The sequence below is a fragment of the Lepidothrix coronata genome, unplaced genomic scaffold, assembly GCF_001604755.1.
Source record: "Lepidothrix coronata isolate B3197 unplaced genomic scaffold, Lepidothrix_coronata-1.0 Scaffold269, whole genome shotgun sequence".
Lineage (NCBI taxonomy): Eukaryota > Metazoa > Chordata > Aves > Passeriformes > Pipridae > Lepidothrix > Lepidothrix coronata.
The window spans coordinates 802,404-821,675 of NW_016690449.1; the positions used below are offsets into that span (position 1 = coordinate 802,404).

The 19,272-nt window shown below is 43.8% G+C and overlaps 1 protein-coding gene across 4 annotated transcripts; it reads left to right on the plus strand.

The window, feature by feature from the left end:
- Positions 1–108: 108 nt before the first annotated feature.
- Positions 109–14,860, plus strand: SAR1B (secretion associated Ras related GTPase 1B). Of its 4 annotated transcripts, none has more exons than XM_017836057.1 (7): positions 109–161; positions 4,591–4,661; positions 7,550–7,669; positions 8,460–8,525; positions 9,066–9,169; positions 9,329–9,460; positions 11,038–14,860. In XM_017836057.1, exons 2-7 carry the CDS (start codon positions 4,607–4,609, stop codon positions 11,152–11,154), a joined length of 594 nt encoding a protein of 197 aa, XP_017691546.1. In that variant the 5' UTR covers positions 109–161; positions 4,591–4,606; the 3' UTR covers positions 11,155–14,860. The 4 variants fall into 4 exon arrangements, with proteins under 4 accessions (XP_017691546.1, XP_017691550.1, XP_017691547.1 ...); XM_017836061.1 differs by having other exon boundaries at positions 114–151; XM_017836058.1 differs by lacking the exon at positions 109–161 and adding an exon at positions 169–281.
- The last annotated feature ends 4,412 nt before the right edge of the window (positions 14,861–19,272 follow it).

A 19,272-nucleotide genomic window follows, 5' to 3' on the forward strand; every position in this document is an offset into this window, starting at 1 on the left:
TCAGCCGAGCAGAGCCGAGCTCAGCCGAGCAGAGCCGAGCTCAGCCGAGCAGAGCCGAGCTCAGCCGAGCAGAGCCGAGCTCAGCCGAGTGCGCGCGCCGCGGGCGCCGGTGCCGGAAGGAGCGGCGGGGGCGGAGCGGGCGCAGCCGCGGGTGAGTGTCGGTGAGTGCCGGGTCTGTGTGTCTGTCTGTCTGTCGGTGTGTCCGTGCCTGCCCGTGCCGTGTCGGTGTGTGTCAGTGTCGGTGCTGGTCCGGTCCCGGGGCGCCTCAGGCTCGGCGGTGGGTGAGCGCGGGGCGGACGGGCCGGGGAGCGGGGGCTGGGCGAGCCCCGCGGGGCTCGGGGCCGTGCCCGTGTCCTGCCGGCAGCGGCCTCGGGCCGGGCCGGGGCTGGACGGGGGTCCCTGAGAGCCCCGGGGGCCGCGGCCTGTGCTGCGTGCGGGGCTGGGGGTGGGCAGTGCCCCCTTCCCTTCCCTCCCCTGCCTCTCTCCCTCTCCTCTCCCGGGCGGTGGGGCCCGGTCCGTGCCGCTGTGCCGGTGCCCGCAGGGCCCCTCGGGGGCTCTGCGATGTGACAGTGTGCGTTCAGTGACCCCATAACCTGGGGTGCCCCGCAGCCGCCCTGGGCAGCCCGTGCCACGTTGTGCCGACCCGGCAGCCCTTGTTCGAGGTGGTGTCGTTTCTCCAGGAGTTGTTACGTACAGGAATTTTTTCCTAAGCGTGTGTGCAGCAGCCCCGCGGTGAGATGTGCTGTGACAGCTGGGCTGGCCGAGCCTCTGGCCTTAGGAACTCCTCTGTGTGTTGTGGTGCTGTCTCGAAGATGAGTTGTTTTCAAAAAACTGATCAAAACACCCAAAGGAAGTCCATGCCATTACCTCGCTTTCCATCTCTGTCCCTTTCTTTAGCTCTTAAAATACAACATCCAGGTGCAGTTTTGTATCGTAGAATGAACTGTGCTGTGGAAGGCACCGGTTTGTTCACTGAGTTTCTTCTGGATTTTGACTTTTGTTGCCTGTGGTGACGTTTTGCGGTGTTACAGTGATCACATGTGAAATTATGACTTTCGAGTGATCGTATTTAGATCCTACTAAAACTAAAAGTACACCCTTGGCAGTAGACTTGGCTGTTGCTTGCAGGTTTTGGTTTTGGACTGAACTGTGGCTGGGGTGCAGGTTTGATGCAGCCAGGCTGGGCAGAGGTTTGTTCCCTGGCTCTTACTGACAGTCCCCACGCAAGCGCAGCTCATTGTGTTCCCAGCTCCTGCCAGAGCTGTTCAGCTTGGGTGTCACTGGTTTCTGTTACCTAATTACCCCATAAAGGGATTTAAAACTGTCTTTAAAAGCCTGATATCCTCTATTACCTAAACTTGCACAGGCTTCGGAAGTAAGCGCTGTCCTGAGGTTTGGAAGGGAAATGAGGAATTTTTAGCTAGAAAAATGCAAGTTGAGAGTAGGAGAAAAAAAATCCTAGTTTCCATGATATAAAAGAAGCGTGAGTTTGCTTGCTAGTCCGGCAGCATTCCCTTCAGGAGGCTGGCTTAGGGTGTTATCACAGCCACTGTGTGGGAATTCCTCATTCCCCACAGTCAGAAGTGGTCTCCAGTAAGCGAACCCCTGTCCTTGGACTATGGAGTGGTGGACAGGGCTCCACAGGAGTTACTGGGTGATACTTTGCTGATGAAATAATGTTCAACAGGGTTGTTGGGGGCATTTTTCAGTGGCAGCCATCTGTTGTTGATGCTAGAAGGTTAACTTTGGTGTCTTTGTGGAGGAGGCACAGTGATGTCTGTAAAAGCAGTTGGTATCAAAAGACTTACTTGGTCCAGCACAATTTTTAGTTCAAAGCTTCTGTCTGCTTGCAGCAGATTATTTTCAAGTGAACCCTTGAAATAGCCTTAAAATAGTATCTTTGTCTTCACGTGGGTCGTGAACAGTGATTGCTGGAGTTGTCCTTGTTCTGCTTTTATGGTGTTTTTAACATGAGCCTCAGAGTTTGAGTCTGTGTGTATTTGACAGCCTCAGCTCTCCCCTAAATTTGGCACAGCTCTGACTGGAACCTGGTAATAACTCTGGATCTCAGTGCAGAGCCACTTTGTGGAGCTTTGATTTGACACAGCTGTGAATTATGTAGTTACTTTTGCTGTGTGATAAGAGTAGATTTAATATCTCTATTCAAATATTGCCTGTGTGCCTTTACAATTAGCGGCCCATTTTTTCCCCATTTGGAAAGTGTTTTCCTTTAGCTGCTGCCAGCTGATACGGAGGCTGTTCTGGGAGGATTTGGGTAGCTCTGTTTCTAGCACCACTTTTCTGGTGCTGATGGAAATTGAGCCCACATTTGTGCCACTTCAGCTGTGTTTGTGGAGTAATCCCGTTCTCACGTTAATCATTTAAATCTCATCCCTGAAAGTTTTTTCTGTAATGCACAAAGATTGTTTTGGTTGGTGTTTTTTTGTAAACATAAGTTTAGTAGATGGAGAAGGTTAATGCAGCCAAACACTGTGAAGTTATTCTCACCTCAGAAACCCGAGCACTTCTCTTACATCAGGCTGTTTGCCCTGATTTGCAGGTTATTTGAGTCGATGGTTTTCCTAAGCCCCACAGAGGCTTTTCTCCATTGGTATTTTGCTCAAGCAATAAATAAATCTGCTGACGTGTGTGTTCTGCCATGTTTGCTTATTCTTGACCTTTGCTTTTTAGCCAGGCAAGGGACAGTTTCAGTCATGACGTTGTGTAACTGGGTGTTTACGCATCGACAAGCGTGTTTGATTTGTATCCTTAAAATCTGTGCCTGTTGCAGCTGATGAGTTGTTCAGAGCAATGTAGACGTGGGTAAAGGTTTCAGGGTTAGTGGTGGCGAAACCAAGGCACCTGGTGCTTCGTCATCTGAACAGATTTTGTTCCAGTGCAAGCAAATGTCATTTAAATATTCTCTCCTCCTCTTTCCCCGTTGTCTTTGTGTGATGTACCTGTTGTTGCATAGCAGAGAAACTCTTGGTTGTCACAAGTGTGATTGCTATGGCAGGTGCCTGGGTTTTGGTCTGGTTCAGACCCGTGTTTTGACTCCTGTGTGCTGTGCTCCAGGCTCAGAGCTGCCCTGAAGTCACCCTGGGATGCCCCAAGGCACCCCTGCAGCTTCCAAAGGAGTGTGGCAGGAGCCTGGAGCAGCTGTGCTCAGCAGTGCAGTCCAGTTTCTGCAGGGCACCCAGACTCCAATGTCCACAGGGGTCATGCATTCCAGCAGGAATTAGCTGCCTAAATGCTTCTAAGGATGTTGCCCTTTAGCCTTTCAGAAGGTTTTCACACTAGGTGCTGGTTCACTGTGTCAAACTGGTGCTTTCAGTGTGATTTAGAGCACAAGTCTGATGAGGAGCAGCTGAGGGGGCTCAGCCTGGAGAAAAGGGGGTTCAAGGGGGACCTTCTCGCTCTCCACAACTCCCTGACAGGAGGGGGGAGCCGAGTGGGGTTGGGCTCTGCTCGCAGGTAACAAGGGACAGGATGAGAGGAAACAGCCTCTAGTTGTGCCAGGGAAGGTTCAGATTAGATACCAGGAAAAATTTCTTTATTGAAAGGGTGGTCAGGCACTGGCACAGGCTGCCCAGGGCAGTGGTGGAATTGCCATCCCTGAAAGTGCTCAAAAGGTTTGTGGGTGTGGCCCCTGGGGACATGGTTTAAGTGTTGAACACAATGGTAGTGGGCTGAGGGTTGGACCCGATGATCCTAGAGGTTTTTTTCAACCTTAGTGACTGTCTGATTATCCTCACTTCAGATCATGAGGAAATTTGGATGAAAGCTAGGAAATTAATTGTTTGTGGCTACACAGTGAACCCAGTGATGGCTCTCAGCTCAGCCTTCTGTTCTTGAATCTAAGCTGAAGGAACTCAGTGTGAAACATGGTGTTCTGATGGGGTTTTTTTAGACATAAGTTCTGCATTTAAGGTTTAAATTGTGGCAGCCTGTGCAGGACAGTAGAGGAGGTCACCACCTTTGAATGGCAATTCCAGAGCTTTGTGCTAGGTAGTTGTTTCCCATAACAAGCCAAACAGACAGGTTCTGTGTGGACAGCAGGGATTTATTTCGCATCAAACTTCTCTAGATTCAAATCCACAAAACTTCTTCACCTCTTATTGCCTCTGCTTTGAACTCCAGCAGCTCCCAGGGGTGGCTGGAGCACTGACCCTGCACTGATATCCCTCCAGTGCCCTCTCCAAAGTGCTGCTTTTTACCAGTTGAAAACTATGTGTCAAGATCCTGTTTGAAATCTTCAATGGATCATCACACATCTCCTCCAAATCATACTGAGGATAAAGTTATTTTTACTTCTTTCAAAGACTTCAGTCCACATAGTGTTTCCCTGAGGGAGGAGAAAGTCTTTGATGTTGAATCACAAGGTCTGGATTCTGTTTTCTATTTCTACACTAATTTTTACTGTGTTATGGGGTCACTTAATTGGTCCATGATACAGTTTACCAAAATTAAATTGACTTTTATTTTTAACCCAGGACTTCGGATTACTTTTGTTACCTATAAATATTTTACAATGCTTAATGTGCTGCTCTGACAGATCTTAAATGCGTTTATATTTTCTGTTTATTTCAGACTGTAAGATTCAGATATGTTCCTATTTGATTGGATTTACAGTGGTTTCAGTAGCGTATTACAGTTTTTAGGTAAGTCTTTATCGTTTGGGACTTTTCCTTTCTGCCATTCTTGTATAAAATGTCTGTTCACCTCTGTTATCTTCAAACAAGGCCGTTGGTTAAATAATAATATTTGGTTTGGTGTATGTTCAGTAACACTCAAACAAAAGTTTCACTTATCAATAGTGAGCATTTCCAGAGCGTGCTCTCCACTCAATCTCACATTAAACCTTAACTTCTTGAAAGAAATTATGTTTTCCTTCACGATCATATTATGTTGGACTTTTCTAATCATAGTACATTTAAGCTGGTGTAGTTTAGTTGGCTTTTGTGGACCTTTTTTTTGATTTTTCTCTGCTGTAAAGAACTGAACTCAGTTATTTTAGTTCAGTTCTTTTGCATATGAGGGTGTTACTTCAGAATCCAGATAGGAGGAAGTGTCTACAAAAATTAGTGCCACCTATTGAAGCCCTTTCTCATGTTGAGCAATGTGTTGTTCTCTGACTGGTGTCACAGAAATCACCATGAAACTTCACTGGTATCTGCTCAAGAGCCTCAGAAAATTATTCCCTGGCCAAAAGAGTCTGCAATCCAGATCAGTCCAAGGTGAAATATTAGCTTGTGCTTAACAGGGAGGGGAAAATACCCCACAACCAGGAGGAGAATGAGTGTTAGGACACTAAAAAAGGAACAGAAGTTGCAGATCTCATAGGTAAAAGGCACAATTTCCAAGTTCAAAGGATGTTATTGAAGTGGTCAAAAAGCATTTGAGGCTAAGGAATCATGGCAGGCTGTGCCACCTGCCTTTTATCAGTTGAAAGTTTAAAGTTTTTTGCTGAATGTTGGACCCTTGGCCTACTGTCGAAATGCCAGCCAGTGAAATTTTAACTAAGTTGACTAATCCTTCTTATCTCCTCTTCCTTAGCTGTGCAGTGATTGCTGCACACTGCCCTGCTCTTCCATTCCTGGGCAAGCAAAGGCTAATTCTGGTGTAAGATACAGGAGCCAAGCAGGAAGGAGAATTACTTCCAATATGTCCCTCTTGTTCTAAAAGAAACACTTTCTCTTTTCATTCTCAGTTATGTTCACAGCTGAAGAAGGGTGATCATAACACTTGGGAAGCCCCCCACAGTTCCCTGTCCTGTCAGCAGGCTGATGGGATCACGTTAGGAAGCACATCATTGCACACATACTTTTGGAATGCACAAAGAACACTTTTTTATTTATATGTATATATAAAAACTCCAGTCTTGGTGTAGCCAATAGCTGAAGTATTGCTGCTTGTTACTCTTGTGTTTCTGTGACAGACACTTGGGAAGTGTGAAATGTTTTGGAGAAAGCAGCAACATGTTACCGGGGAGCAAAGACTCCTTTATGTGCAGGCTGAGAGTGGCAAAAATGTTATTGTTTTACTGTATTTTAATAGACTTCTGTTTAACTCACAGTGTGAGTTTCTCCTGTGATGTAAGTAAATATATGAAAATGTTTGTCACTTTTTCTTTCTCTGTAAACATTAATATTTTCTCCTCCACTCTGTAGTTCAGTAGTTAATATACATATGGACATGTGAGAAGGTGAGTTTGGGAAGTAAGAGTTATTTGTATTTGAAAGAACTGTGAAGACATTTAACAGGACCTGGAGTAGTAAAGATCATTAATGACATAAGATGAGGAATATGAGAGAATATCCATTTATTCAAGTTACAAAATATGTCCCTCTGGAACATGATCCCAGAGATTAGCTGAAAGGCAGAGGGAGAGGTGAGCAAGCAGCAGCAGTGTAAAGGTCTGGGCAGAGGCACCTGTGTCCCTGGAATGCTGTGGCATCAACAGGGCTGGTTTAAAATCCCACCACAGAAAACACACATGAGGATAACACTTTAGATGAGACTTTTTTTTTCGGTATGGAACAGAATCGACATTTTGTTTTTAAATGTAATTTATCTTAATGTTTTACTTTGAATATCAATCAGTTTGAGGCAGTGAAAACTAATTCTGGCAAAGGATGTAGTGTTGACAAGTTATTAGAGAATTGCCCTTTGATAATCTCCAACATTAAGAAAATATGGTGTTCGTGTTTTAAATGTCTTTCCACTCCTTCACAGCAACTGTTGCATTTCTGGGGTTTCAAATAGAGGAGAGAAGAAGGGGAAAAGTCATTCTTATAAAGATGACAATCAATGAAAATAGGGTTTCTTATTCCTTTTATGAAAGCATTGTCACATGGCAGCAGATGTGTCAGAAGTGCCCTGGCAATGCCATTCAGGATGTAGCCACCAGTTTTCCTGGGGGTACGGGTGGAAGTTACTTTTTGTCCAAATGAACCAACACTGAAGAATTCATACATACACTAATTATGAGCATTGACATTGAAACCAATTTCTCTGTAATATTCTGATTGAAGTCTGAATTCTCTTTTTGCCTCAGACAAGTTTTTTGCTGTAATTGGAGGCAGCTGAACGAGGCTCTGTGCAGGTTCAGGTCCATGCTCCAGAGCCTGCTGGTGGTGCTGGACCTGCACACCCACCTCTCACCTCCTGTGAGCAAACTGGCCTTTTGCTGGGGCAGAGTAAACTCCACTGGCAGTGTTTAGTCCTGTTCTGCAGTGCTTTTCCTGAGCTAATGGAACTGCATTTCCAGGAGTGACACATTCACACCAGTTTTGTGCCTCTCCCACTGCTGCCAGGCTGCACATGGTACCACGTGGCAAGTGGGAATGTAATTTGTACGAGGAGGAGAGCGTGGATAAAGGGCAGTGGTGATAAAGTGACACTGATAAAGTGTGTGGTGGGGCTTGGCTGGCCTGTATTTTGTACTGGGACTGTAACACTTTGTTCCTGGGAGCAAAATCATCTCTAGGGCTGGAAATGAACTCCCACCACTTGAACTGATTATTCACTGGGTCCTTCTTTGTTCTAGGACTGTACAAGAAATCAGGCAAACTAGTGTTTCTTGGACTGGACAATGCTGGGAAAACTACACTGCTGCACATGCTCAAAGATGACAGACTGGGGCAACACGTCCCCACGTTACACCCCAGTAAGTGAATATTGCTGGTCCCATAACTAGAAAGTGTTGGAAGGATTGCAGGAAAAGCAGGATTTGATTATATGTCATGAGACCAACAGTGTGATTGGGAGAAACAAAGTGATTTTGGGGATGCAATCCATAGATAATTCAAGTAATATTTAAAAAAAACAAACGTGTAGTATAGTTCAGTGTGTTACATTAAATTTAAGAGGTAAGTAACAAGCAGAACGATGAAGCTGAGAGTTTATATTACAGAAACTGTGGGGAAGAGGGGCCTGCAATTTTGGGGAACAGCTTGTCTGTGTAGCTGGAAAGTTGGAGTTTGGGTCTCAAAAGTTGCTGTGTAATTGTTATCTTGGTAACCTTGCAGGAGTAAAAGTTCAACACAGGTTGAAAATGTGGATTGGTGAAGTCCAGTAAGGAGGTGAGAAATTGGGAAAGGATGTGAAGAGGAGAAACCTTGAACAGTATTGGACACAAAATGCCATCTTTTTGGCAAACCAGATGCCAAAACCAACTGTTGTTTGTGTATTATTATGTAGGGATACATAATGTATGAATACTGTCTGCTGTTCTTAGTGTTGCAGATATTTCATTTCATGCTTTAATGGTTAATAACATTTTGGTGTTACACGAACGTGTCATTGATTTTGAGAGAATGTTTTGCTCTCATTCACTTCTTGAATAACAAAATACTGAAAAGAACCAAGAGGAAAAAGTAAAATGTATGTGCTGGAAGGTTAGACTGTTCCAATGCACTGCACAATCTTCACAGGAACGTAATTCTGTGTATTTCCAGCTTCAGAAGAGCTGACAATTGCTGGCATGACTTTCACTACCTTTGATCTGGGTGGACATGCTCAAGGTAAGGGTGTCCATTGACTCACTTAAGCTCAGTGAATTGGATTGGAATTTGTTTCCAGTCAGAAATGCAAAAACTGACCTCCCACACTCTTCTTTGAGAGCATAAAAGACATTGGCTGTTTTTTTGTCTGTCTCCACCACTTACCACAAATCCCAAATACAATTTTCCAAGAGCTGCAGTAGAGCAGAAACTTTTGTCTAATACTGTGAAGGGGATTATGTACTTTGAATTGCTTGTATTTACCTTTAAGCTTTATGCTTCAAGCTTACCTTTGTTGACATAATTCTTGGGGAAACAAAAAAAAGTTCTGTACATCAGCATCCATGTGGGATAGAGGGGTAATAATAGTAAAGGAATGATATTTTTGCTCTGTCATTTCAAGTAAAACATGGGATTGCATTCTGAACACTGGCAACATAAGCTAAGACTTAAAAAAAATCAAATAAAAAAACTCTACCTGTTGCTCCTTAATGACCAATATACATCACTCTGAATTTGGGGATAATTTCCTTTTATTTTTAATTCTCATTTTCCCTGTAGCTCGCAGAGTGTGGAAAAACTACCTGCCTGCAATTAATGGCATTGTGTTCTTGGTGGACTGTGCAGATCATGAAAGGTTGCTTGAATCAAAAGAAGAACTTGATGTAAGTTTAAAGGAGCTTTTCAAAGCATGACCTTTCACTTGTAAGAGCTCAGCTCAAATACCCAGTGTCCAACAGAGCCCTGCTGTCACCTCACATGAGGAGGAACAATTTGACCTGTATTCTAAATTCATCACTCCTTCTTTCTCCTTTCCTTTGCAGTCACTAATGACAGATGAAACTATTGCTAATGTGCCTATCCTAATTCTTGGTAACAAGATTGACAGACCAGAAGCCATCAGTGAAGAAAGGCTACGGGAGACATTTGGTCTGTATGGCCAGACAACAGGAAAGGTATTGCTCCTTTTTTTCTTTTTCTTTTTATTTGGCAGGTTTTTGCTTTAGTGAGATTTTTTTGTTAGGGAGTTTGTTTGCTTTATTTATGTGTTGGCTCTGTTTCCTTCTAGCTACACAAATCAAATGTTTTTTAATTTGTAAAGTACTTAGTACATGATAACAATATATGAAATGAGTTCTGGGGTCTGTTTTTGTGTGTGTTAAATGCATCTTTACTACAACGTTTTAGCATCATATTTAATGCTACATTTTTTCAGAGGAAAAAAGAGAATAACTTTTAATACTTCAAGTTTCTTATGCAGTATTTTTAAACTGAGTTTTCAGAGGCTATAGTTCTGGAGAGAATTATAAGAAAAAAACTGGATAAAGTCTTTCAGTAAGTGACTTTTCTTGTGTGAAGTACAGGCTTTAATAATTTTCTACTTTAAATGTTTACCTGAAGCTTGAACCTAAATTTACACCTAAGTTTGTAGGTTGTAGGAAGGAAAAAGTTCCTACTGGTACCTGTAGCAACAAGGCAGATTTCTTGTGTGGGTCTTCATGATACTTCAACTCTTCTTAATGTAAAGTTAATACAGTGCAGTGCTTATATGAGACACTGGGACACAGGGCACTGGGAAGTAGTTGCTCCCTTATCCTTGGCCCTTGGAGAGACACCTCTGTGCAGCTGATGGAGTCATTCCAGCGTGGCTTCCATCCCGGCTCCCATGAGCTGACCAGCACCGTGGTTCTGCTGAGAGCGCCTGGTCTCCCAATTCCTCTTTGCTTATTCACCCTTAGGGGCCTCCCCTAAAGTTCAGTGCCAGTCAGAGTTCAGGCTGAGCAGGAACAAAATCTTTACCTTCTTTTTTTTGGGCTCTTACACCCCCACACGTAGTCGAGGAGGTCTGAACACTGTTGTGAAGCTCCAATTGAGCAACAGCTTTATTGCACTCTGCTGATCTTGGCAAGCACCTTGCACTCCTGCTTTGATCAGTCCTAAAATTAGTATAAAATACTCTTTTTATCTGGCTGGAAAACTATTGGAAACGCAGCAGGGAACTGTGATTGAAAACCAAAGCTCTAAAATTCTCTGTGGACATGTTGCTGTTCCATTCTGGCTTCAGGTACTTCACCCTCTCCAGTGTGGATGAAAATATGAAAACATGCCTTCAGCACACGAAAATATGCTTTGTGTATTCCTTGTGTACATGTTACTGAGATTAGGATGGCAGGGTTAGTTTAGAGATTAGGAGGAAATTCTTCCCTGTGAGGGTGGGGAGGCCCTGGCACAGGTTGCCCAGAGAAGCTGTGGCTGCCCCAGCCCTGCAAGTGTCCGAGGCCAGGTTGGACAGGGCTTGGAGCAACCTGGGCTGGTGCAAGGTGTCCCTGCCCCTTGCAGGTGGGTGGAACAAGATGAGCTTTAAAGTCCCTTCCAACCCAACCCATTCTACGGTTTGAGATGAATTTATGTTCTAAAATTCCAGTATCCAACACAAGTTAAGTACTGGCATTCCGTAGAAACAGCTGTCCATGTAAAGTAGGAGTTGTTTCATAAGGAGACCGTAACTGGGGGTATTTCTGTGTCTCTGCAGGGCAGCACACCACTGAAGGACCTGAATGCCAGGCCCCTGGAGGTGTTCATGTGCAGTGTGCTAAAGAGACAAGGCTATGGGGAGGGGTTCCGCTGGATGGCCCAGTACATCAACTGATGGATGCCAAAATCCCAGCAGCACACCCTGCCCCGGGCTGAACCTTGTCTGCTCCTCCTCTGATCACTCAGTGTGCGTAACTTGAATCCATTTGACTGTTCAAGTCAGAAAAATACACCTTTTTAGCTGATTATATCATTGATGCTAAATTATAAGTGTTGAGGATTGAAAAATTATTTCACGTTTGTAAGTTGAAATACCACAACCTGTGAGCTTTCTAATCCCATGCAACTTCCTTTTGCAGCTTTTAATTTAATGAGTCTCCAGCACCATTTTTGGTCAGAGCAACTTTCCAGTACAGTATGTTTGAATGCACTTTTTAACAGCTAAAAACGATGAACATGTGAAAAAAAAAATATTTAATGCTTATGTTAAATTTTTTTATGTACTTTTTTGAAACTGGTTTTATAACTTTAGAGTATATAACCATCTTTCAAGGAATAATAAATAATTAGCTGATGGATAATTGCATGATGCCTTACAGTTTTCAATAATACACTTTCTTATGCAACGTCATGCAATAAATTTAAATCCAGTTTTTGGCAACTTTAATGGGAAATGTTTCGTTTTAATGTGTCTTAACTAGTGAGGCTGCCTGGTGATCCGAATATGTGGGATATTTTCCTGAAACACAGCAGGCCACAAAGTAGTTCCATTGTAGGTTAGAGTAAGGTGGGGTTTTTTCAGACTACCAAATCGCATTTGTTTTAAGGATTTTGCATAGTAAAGGAAAAATCTAAGGTGATGCCCTTCAAGTACAAATAATGTAAATTAGCTGTGCCGAAGTAAATCTTAAACTAATATCAAAAGTGGTCTTAATCTCCTGGTCTCTGGAATTAAACCCCTGATGTGGCACAAGAAATACAGTTTCTTTCTGAAGAAAAAATTAAGAATATCACTGCACTAAATATCTTGTTTCCAATTTCATTAGTTTTGGGGTCTGCCAGCAGATTTGCCTGTGGAATTGCCAGGAAAAAAAAAAGTGTTGCCATTGCTGCTTGTGAAAATTTATCAGCTCACACCCAATTGGCCAGTTTTAGTTTTGGTACTTTAGACTGGGACAAGAGGGATTCTTTTGTGTGGTTTTTGCCCTGACACCTGGCCAGTGGGGCAGCTGCTGGCTGCCCAGGGGACTTATTTCTGGGGTAAAATTCAGTTATCTGCAGTCCCTGTTTCCAGTCTTCTGGTTTTCCCTGTCTTTGAGTGTGTTGGCTCCCCAAGGAAAAAACAGGTTATCTTTGAAGAAAGGGTGTTGTCTGTCAGCATTTTGTTGGTGCTGCCTGGGAGCTGTGGTTGGTGCTTCCATGTGCTGGGGATGTTTTATTTTACTGTGAAATGAAGGTGGGGTTTCATCCCTGAAGTCACCGTTTCACCTTGATGGGTTTGGGTTTCACTCTGTAGTTTGTTTTCCCCTTGTACAAATACAAACTGCTGCAAGTTTTACTGGATCCCTTTTACCTCCTGCTGTAGGTCTTCTCCAAAATACTTTAGGCCTTATGTTTCTAATATCCATGGCAGCAAATGTATTTCTGACTGGTTTGATTTCATAAATAACTTTCTCTGGGATGGAATCTCAGATTTAAAGCCTGTAGGCTCATAGCAAATAAATGAGACTTATTCCTTGCCCAGATCTGAACTGGTATGATTGAATATTGATGATCAGTTCCCCACAGTCCTAGACTGTGCATCTGAATAAGATGAATAATTCAGAACATAGCTAATATAAATTGTAAATGAAGTTTATTGCTGCAGAATCATGTGCAGAGCATTAAGCCCAGTTTGTGCACAGTGAAGTTCAGTGTGATGGTATCAGATGGCTTTTCCAAATGACCAGCACAAGAGAATTCTGCATGTAAACCAGTGCTCAGCTGTAGAGTAGTGTCTCTGCTGCAGAAATCCAAACTGGAGGTAAGAAGTGGCCTCTCACCAGCGTGTGGACAGTGTGTTGTGAGTCTTTACTCCCTACAGCCATTGTGTAGGGGATGTGCCTCTTGGGTTTTTTTTCTCTAGCTTTTTCTGATGGTGGCTGTAATGCAGAGAACAGCTAAATCACTAGATGGTGTAAATATTAAAGGTACTACTTGCAGAGTCACGTTGTAGTGTTGATGTGAGAGACTCGGGACTGTGCTGCCTGTGCTGATGGAAATGAAGCTGGAGGTGGAGATGTTCTGCTGCACTTCCACATGCTGAGCCATTGCATGGGCACAGAGGGTCCTCTTCACCTGCTCTTCCAACCAACCTTGAGCAGCAGCAGCAAAGAAAGAGATAATCCTATGAAAAATTGAAAAAGAAGGGAGGTGATAGTGCTTGAAAAGTGTGTGTTAAGAACAATTCTCACTGTTATGGAAACACCCAGATTTCCTGGTTCCTGCTGTGGGATGCTGCCTGAAATGTGGTTGCTGTAAGGGCATGAAGAAATCTGGACCTTGTGTTTATCCACCTGGGTGCTGGAATGGTTCCTGCTGTGGGAACAGCTGATCAACACTCAGTGAAGTACACAAACAATCTTGCTCTGTTCATTCAGCAGAGGAAGGATCTTCCTTCTGTAGTTTACCTTCTGTTGTGCACTTGAATGTGAATGAATGTTGTGTGTCTTTGTGTGAAGACTTCATTAATAGACAAATAACTTGATGAGAGTTTTCCTGGTGGTTCTCATTCCTACTCCCCCCCACATCTCCCTGGCCATTTATTTCTATCTTATTCCTAAGACTGTGACCAGTCTTGCTTAAACAAAAGCAACATTCACATCTGGGTCTGACTTCTATGAATTCATTTTTTTTTTTTGCACTCTTGACTATGCAGATTTCAATTAAACATCACTTTAAAGAATGTGAAAAAGAAAACTCATTAATAAAGATGTTATTTATGAAGTGTCTCACTTTGTTTTTACATTACAACAGTTCCTTAAGAGAAATGAATGCAGATTTCTAAGATCCTCATAACTACTTGTGACAGTGGCCTGTATTTCACTGCAGTGACCCCGGTTGCTGGCATCTCTGGGTTGAGTAAGATTTATTTTGCTTGGATTTGGTTATAATTGGGGTTTAGTATGTACTGTATAACTGAGAGGTGATTGCTGTATTTCAGTCTTGGTTTAATAAATCTTTCAGCAATTATTGGCATTGGAGAGGGGAAGGATCTCCAAGTTTTCTCATTTGTCCTCTTGCCAGATCAAGATAATTTCATTATTATTTCTGTGTTCGGGTCCTGTCTTTGATGTGCCAGAGGTGACCTGTGGCATTCACTGGAGTACAATACCAGAATGTATGGGAGCTTTATTGGATTTTGATGATTGCAACTGAACACCAAATAGAACATTTGGCACCTATTTATTTATAATAATGTCAGTTCAGAAAAATTATGGAGGTGGTCTCCAACCCCAGTGAATTCACAGGTCTGCTTGAGGTCGAATTGTTCTTCTCTTGTTTGTACTGTCCAAATATTTGATTGTTACCAACCAAAGTCCAGTATTTCTATTGACTGCACCGTGCTCAGATTTAGGTCACATAAATGTTAGTTTTGGGCCGAGGAGTTACATTAAAACAGCCTCATCCAGTGGCTGTCACTGGGGTCTTGTAACTTCCTCACACTGAGATAAAACTCTTTGCACCAGTATCTGTGTGGAACTGGATTCTGTTTGGAAATGTGAGTGCTCTAAATGTTTAAAAGCATAATTTATATAATAAACTGCAGAAGAGAAGCTTAAGACCAGAGTGTCTGTTGACATGTTCTCAGTGTGTTTGTTGTTGTGTTATCCCATCCCATGCTGGAAATACAACTATTGGAAATAGAAAATAAAAATAGAAAAGGAGTTTTAAACAGGGAGTTCTTGTAAAATTATCAAAACCAGGAAAAAAGGGTGCTCAGTACATGGTCTAGTAATGAGCTGGGTTCTAAGATGGGTACAGTAATAATTCAGTCTGGGGAAAATGACATTTCCTTTTCTGCAATTCTAAAATGAGGTGGAAGGATCTGATCTTACAGGCAAATAATGCTGCCTGAGAATCCAGCTGCCCTCTAGGATTGGCACTGTTGGTGGAGTGGGGATTGCCACGGAGTATTATCAAACTGCTAAACTCAGCCCTGACACAGCCCATGGGGAAGTGTCTTAACCTACTGTGATAGACAACTATTTTCCAATCCTAAGCATATGTTCTCCTTAGTTTACATTTTTCAAGTTATTTCTTACTTGTCTGCTTTTGAATTAGAATTAGAAATTCGGTGAGCAGGTGTGGTAAAACAAAAAAAAAAAATACATCCCTTGTCTTCCTTATGACCCTGATTCTTATTGCACGTGTCCTGTCATGGTAAGAAATTTCCTAGTAATATTTTGGAGCCTTTGATGCCTTTTATTCCAGGATCTCAAGGCTTTCAACCTGCTGATGCTGCCTCATTATCCTTGTGGAGGCAGAGGGCACTCATCCTGTTTTCCCTGTGGCGAAGGTGATGGCTGGAGGGATCAGGTCATGCTTGGTCCCTGCCTGAACAAGAAGAGCTCTCACAGCAGCCTTGAAGGAAGCAGTCCCTCCCCAACTTGGGCACTGTCTGCCCATGTCCCAGTGGGATGACAGAAGCCTCCCTCACCTGCAAACTACTGGAGATCCTGCACAAACCGTGTGTAAATCAAGGGCATTTTGGGTCCCCTCCTCGGTGTTCGTGGCACCACAGCCACTCTAAGCATGAGCCATTCGCTGTGTTGCACCCAAATGTGACAAGATTTAGTAGATAACAAAAACTTGCAATGTGAGGACTGGGTGCAAAGCTTGGATCCACTTGTAGTCCTGGATTCTCCTTCCTAAATGTGTGATAATAAACGCTCTCCTCATTGAAGGAGAATGTAAAGGCATACTTTCAATATTGGGTCCAAATCCCTGGTTTTGGCACGGGCAAATAAGAATTTATGTTGCTTGGATAGATTTTCCCCCACAAGGGTGGTACTTCACTGTCAGAGTGGTTTGATTAACTCCCAGGAGCAGCACTAGCTGGAGCAAACCCTTGGCAGTAGCTCAGGGCAGGGATGAGCTGTTGGAGACCTGATCTTGGCCACTTGGTGATATTTGAGTGCCCGACCCCAGGGGTGGGAACAGCAGCTCTGTTGACAGGGGGTGTAGTGTGACAGGCTGCTGCTCTGGGCAGGGGCTGAGGGGGGAGCTGAGCTGAGAAGAACCTGAGCTTACCCTGGCAAGAGGCTGTGGGGCAGTTCAGGTTTTGTAGCACATGGGGGTTCTGAGAAAAGGGATTTGTGCTTCCATGAGAATGTGGCTCCCGAGAGGAAGGGCAGAATTTAAGTTTGAGTTTGTTCAAATCTTTGTTGAAGGGTAGCCCCAGGTCCTATGAGCATCTCTAGGAAATACTTGAGCAAGTTCCCACTGTGCAATGGAGGAAGAGAAAAATCAGTTGGGTTGACAGATGTCCCCTTGCCAGCGAGGTAAAGAGGGAAAGCAATTCAACACAGGGCTCCTGATGCTGCTGTGCCACAGCTCGTGTGTGGGGCTGACCCCAGGGTTTGGAAACACTGGTGCTTGTGAAAGCAAAGGAGGGAGAGCACCCAGGTAGTGAGAGGAGCTGTGTTTCAGTCAACCCGTGCACACTGTGGTGGTGCCAGCGTTTGTCAGGATATTTTGAAATCTATCCAGTGTCCTACAACTAAACTGGGCTTTGCTAAGTCACTGACAACTGCTGGTTCTTGGTGGACTGTTCCCCAAGGACAAAGCTGAGCTCACTGGTTTAACACACTTGACTTCTGACCAGATCATAAGCACAAGGTGCAAAACTTAAACCATACTTTAAGCTCTCTCTGCCCATTGGCACTCAGAGATGGATTTTGAGTTCAGCCCAAGCTCTTGGTCCCAGCCCCGGTGCCCAAATGTTGTTTCCTCTCTGCATTCTTAGAGCAGGTTTTGGTTTAGGTTCAAATAAATTGAAACTGTAAAAGGAAGACTCCTTTATGTGCCATTTAACTCTTCTATTCCTTGCTCTGTGTGTTTGTAATATAGCTACAGGATGTAAATATATATGTATACATATATATACACACTGTGCAAAATATTGTTACTGAGATGTATTAGCATGAAGTTGCAGAGGACATTTAGTGAAATTCTCTGCTCATAGTAGGTTTTAAAGGGTAAACAAATCAAGAGTTGGCAGTACAGAAAATTAAAAGCTTTTGCTTTACTGCAAATAATTACAGGAGATAGTGTGAGAGAAATTCAGATGTGCAGCTACAGGAGAGCATCTGGAGCTTGGTGCTGCCTGGACAAACAGCAGTTAAGCAGAACAGGAGGCAGAGCTGGGAATGTAGTTTTCCCTTTTTTAGAGCTTCTGTTTTGTTTCTGGCGTCAGAGACACTTCTAGCATTGGTGTAAAGAAGTCTGGATGTTCCTACAAAATGAGAGGTTTACTTGAGCATGTTTTTAGGGAGTGTGTCCCATCCACTTTCTCTGACTCACTGCTCTGTGACAGCTGGCTCTGAGGAGCTCCAGTGAACATCCACAAAAGAAAGTGATGATGATTTGACATTTGTACCTGAAAATCAGTCTGTAAAGAGAACTTCTTTTTGATTTATAGTATTTTTTTATCTTTTCACTCCCCCTCTAGCCCTCCTATGTGCTATTACCACTTCTGTAATAGCCTTTTGTTTCCTAACCTGTATTTTGAATTGCCTCCCAAGTTTAAAAAACAGTATGGTTCTGTTTCTCCCAGGCTGGTTTGGAGGGAGCTTTTTTCCAACACTCTGATGCTTAAAATTCTGGGGAAGAAATTTTTAAAGAGGCCTCTGTCAAAGAAGAAATTCTGCTGGTGTTTTCAGAGCTGTTGTCAGGCAGAATGCAAGAGAGAATTAGTACAAGGTTTACATGTGTTCTTTGCCATTATTATTTTGGGAGAAACGAGGAAAGCCCAAAAAGTTACAGTCTCTGTGGTTAGCTGAAGTTAACAGAGCTGCTGCAAATCTGACTGCAGAGAAGAATGTGTAACAGATCCTCACTCATGTGACTGTGGATGAGTCTATTTCTGTCTCAGTAAACATGAAATTATGAAATCCATGCCATGGAGATGGGGCTGGTGAAGTCCTTGGCTGACCTGGTCAACTGTCATTGGACTTGCACCTCTCTGGGAGTACAAAGTGAATTTGAACTTACTGCAGAACATTGTGCTGCTGGAAGATGTGTAGTGAAAGGAAAGCAGGTTCAAGCAATATTGCAAAGAAACCACCCAGTATGTTACCAGGTAAGAGGGAAAGTGTTGAGAGTTTCTGTAATAATGTCTTACACACCTCGTGGGCATAAGAGCACTTCACAAAGACAACATCTGGGGAAAAAAAATCACCAAGAAACAGGTTTTCTTTTGTACATTCCAGATTTGAAATACATTCTTCGTAAAACTGATGTGTGGCTGAGACTTGGATCCTTTCTGCAAAATTTTAAAAAGTGTGTGTCTCCAGGCTGCAAAACAAGAAGAAAAAGATGTGAGGGAAACAGGTCATACTTTGCCTTTGCACTCCTTAGATGGTTCCAGTGATCCCCTGCACAGTACAAGGCTGTGGTGGGGAAGGAGCTGGTCCTACCCCGAGCCCTTTGCTGGATCCTGCTTCATCAGTGCCCTTCCCTGCTGCTCTTCCAGGAGATGTGTCCCACCTGCACTGGGACCATCCCCAGCACCTCTGCTCTGCACCAGCTCCAGCTCTGAGCATCCCAGGTGCAAAGGTCGGTGATATTGCCCACCCCAAATGCTTAATTCCTCCCCCAGTATTCAGTTCTGCTCTAACGTGGCATCTCCTCTCCAGCAGCCCCGTTCAGTGAGCTCAGTGCTGGAGGGAGGCTCAGGCAGCTCTTGGGATCCAGCCCGTTGCCAGAGGGGGAGGAGTGGGCAGGTTGCACTGGGCAGGAGCTTGCTGGGACAAGCACAGCCTGCCTGTGCAGGCAGGTGAGTCCTGGCAGGTGGGAGGAAAACCAGAGCCTGTCCTGGGAACTGGGTGAAAAAGTCATGCAAGGAGGGAGGGCAAAACCAGGGGGCAAAAAAGACCAGTGGGATCCCGGATTTCATAGAATCCCAGAGTGATTTGGGTTGGAAGGGAACTTAAAACTCATCTCATTCCAACCCACCTGCAAGGGGCAGATA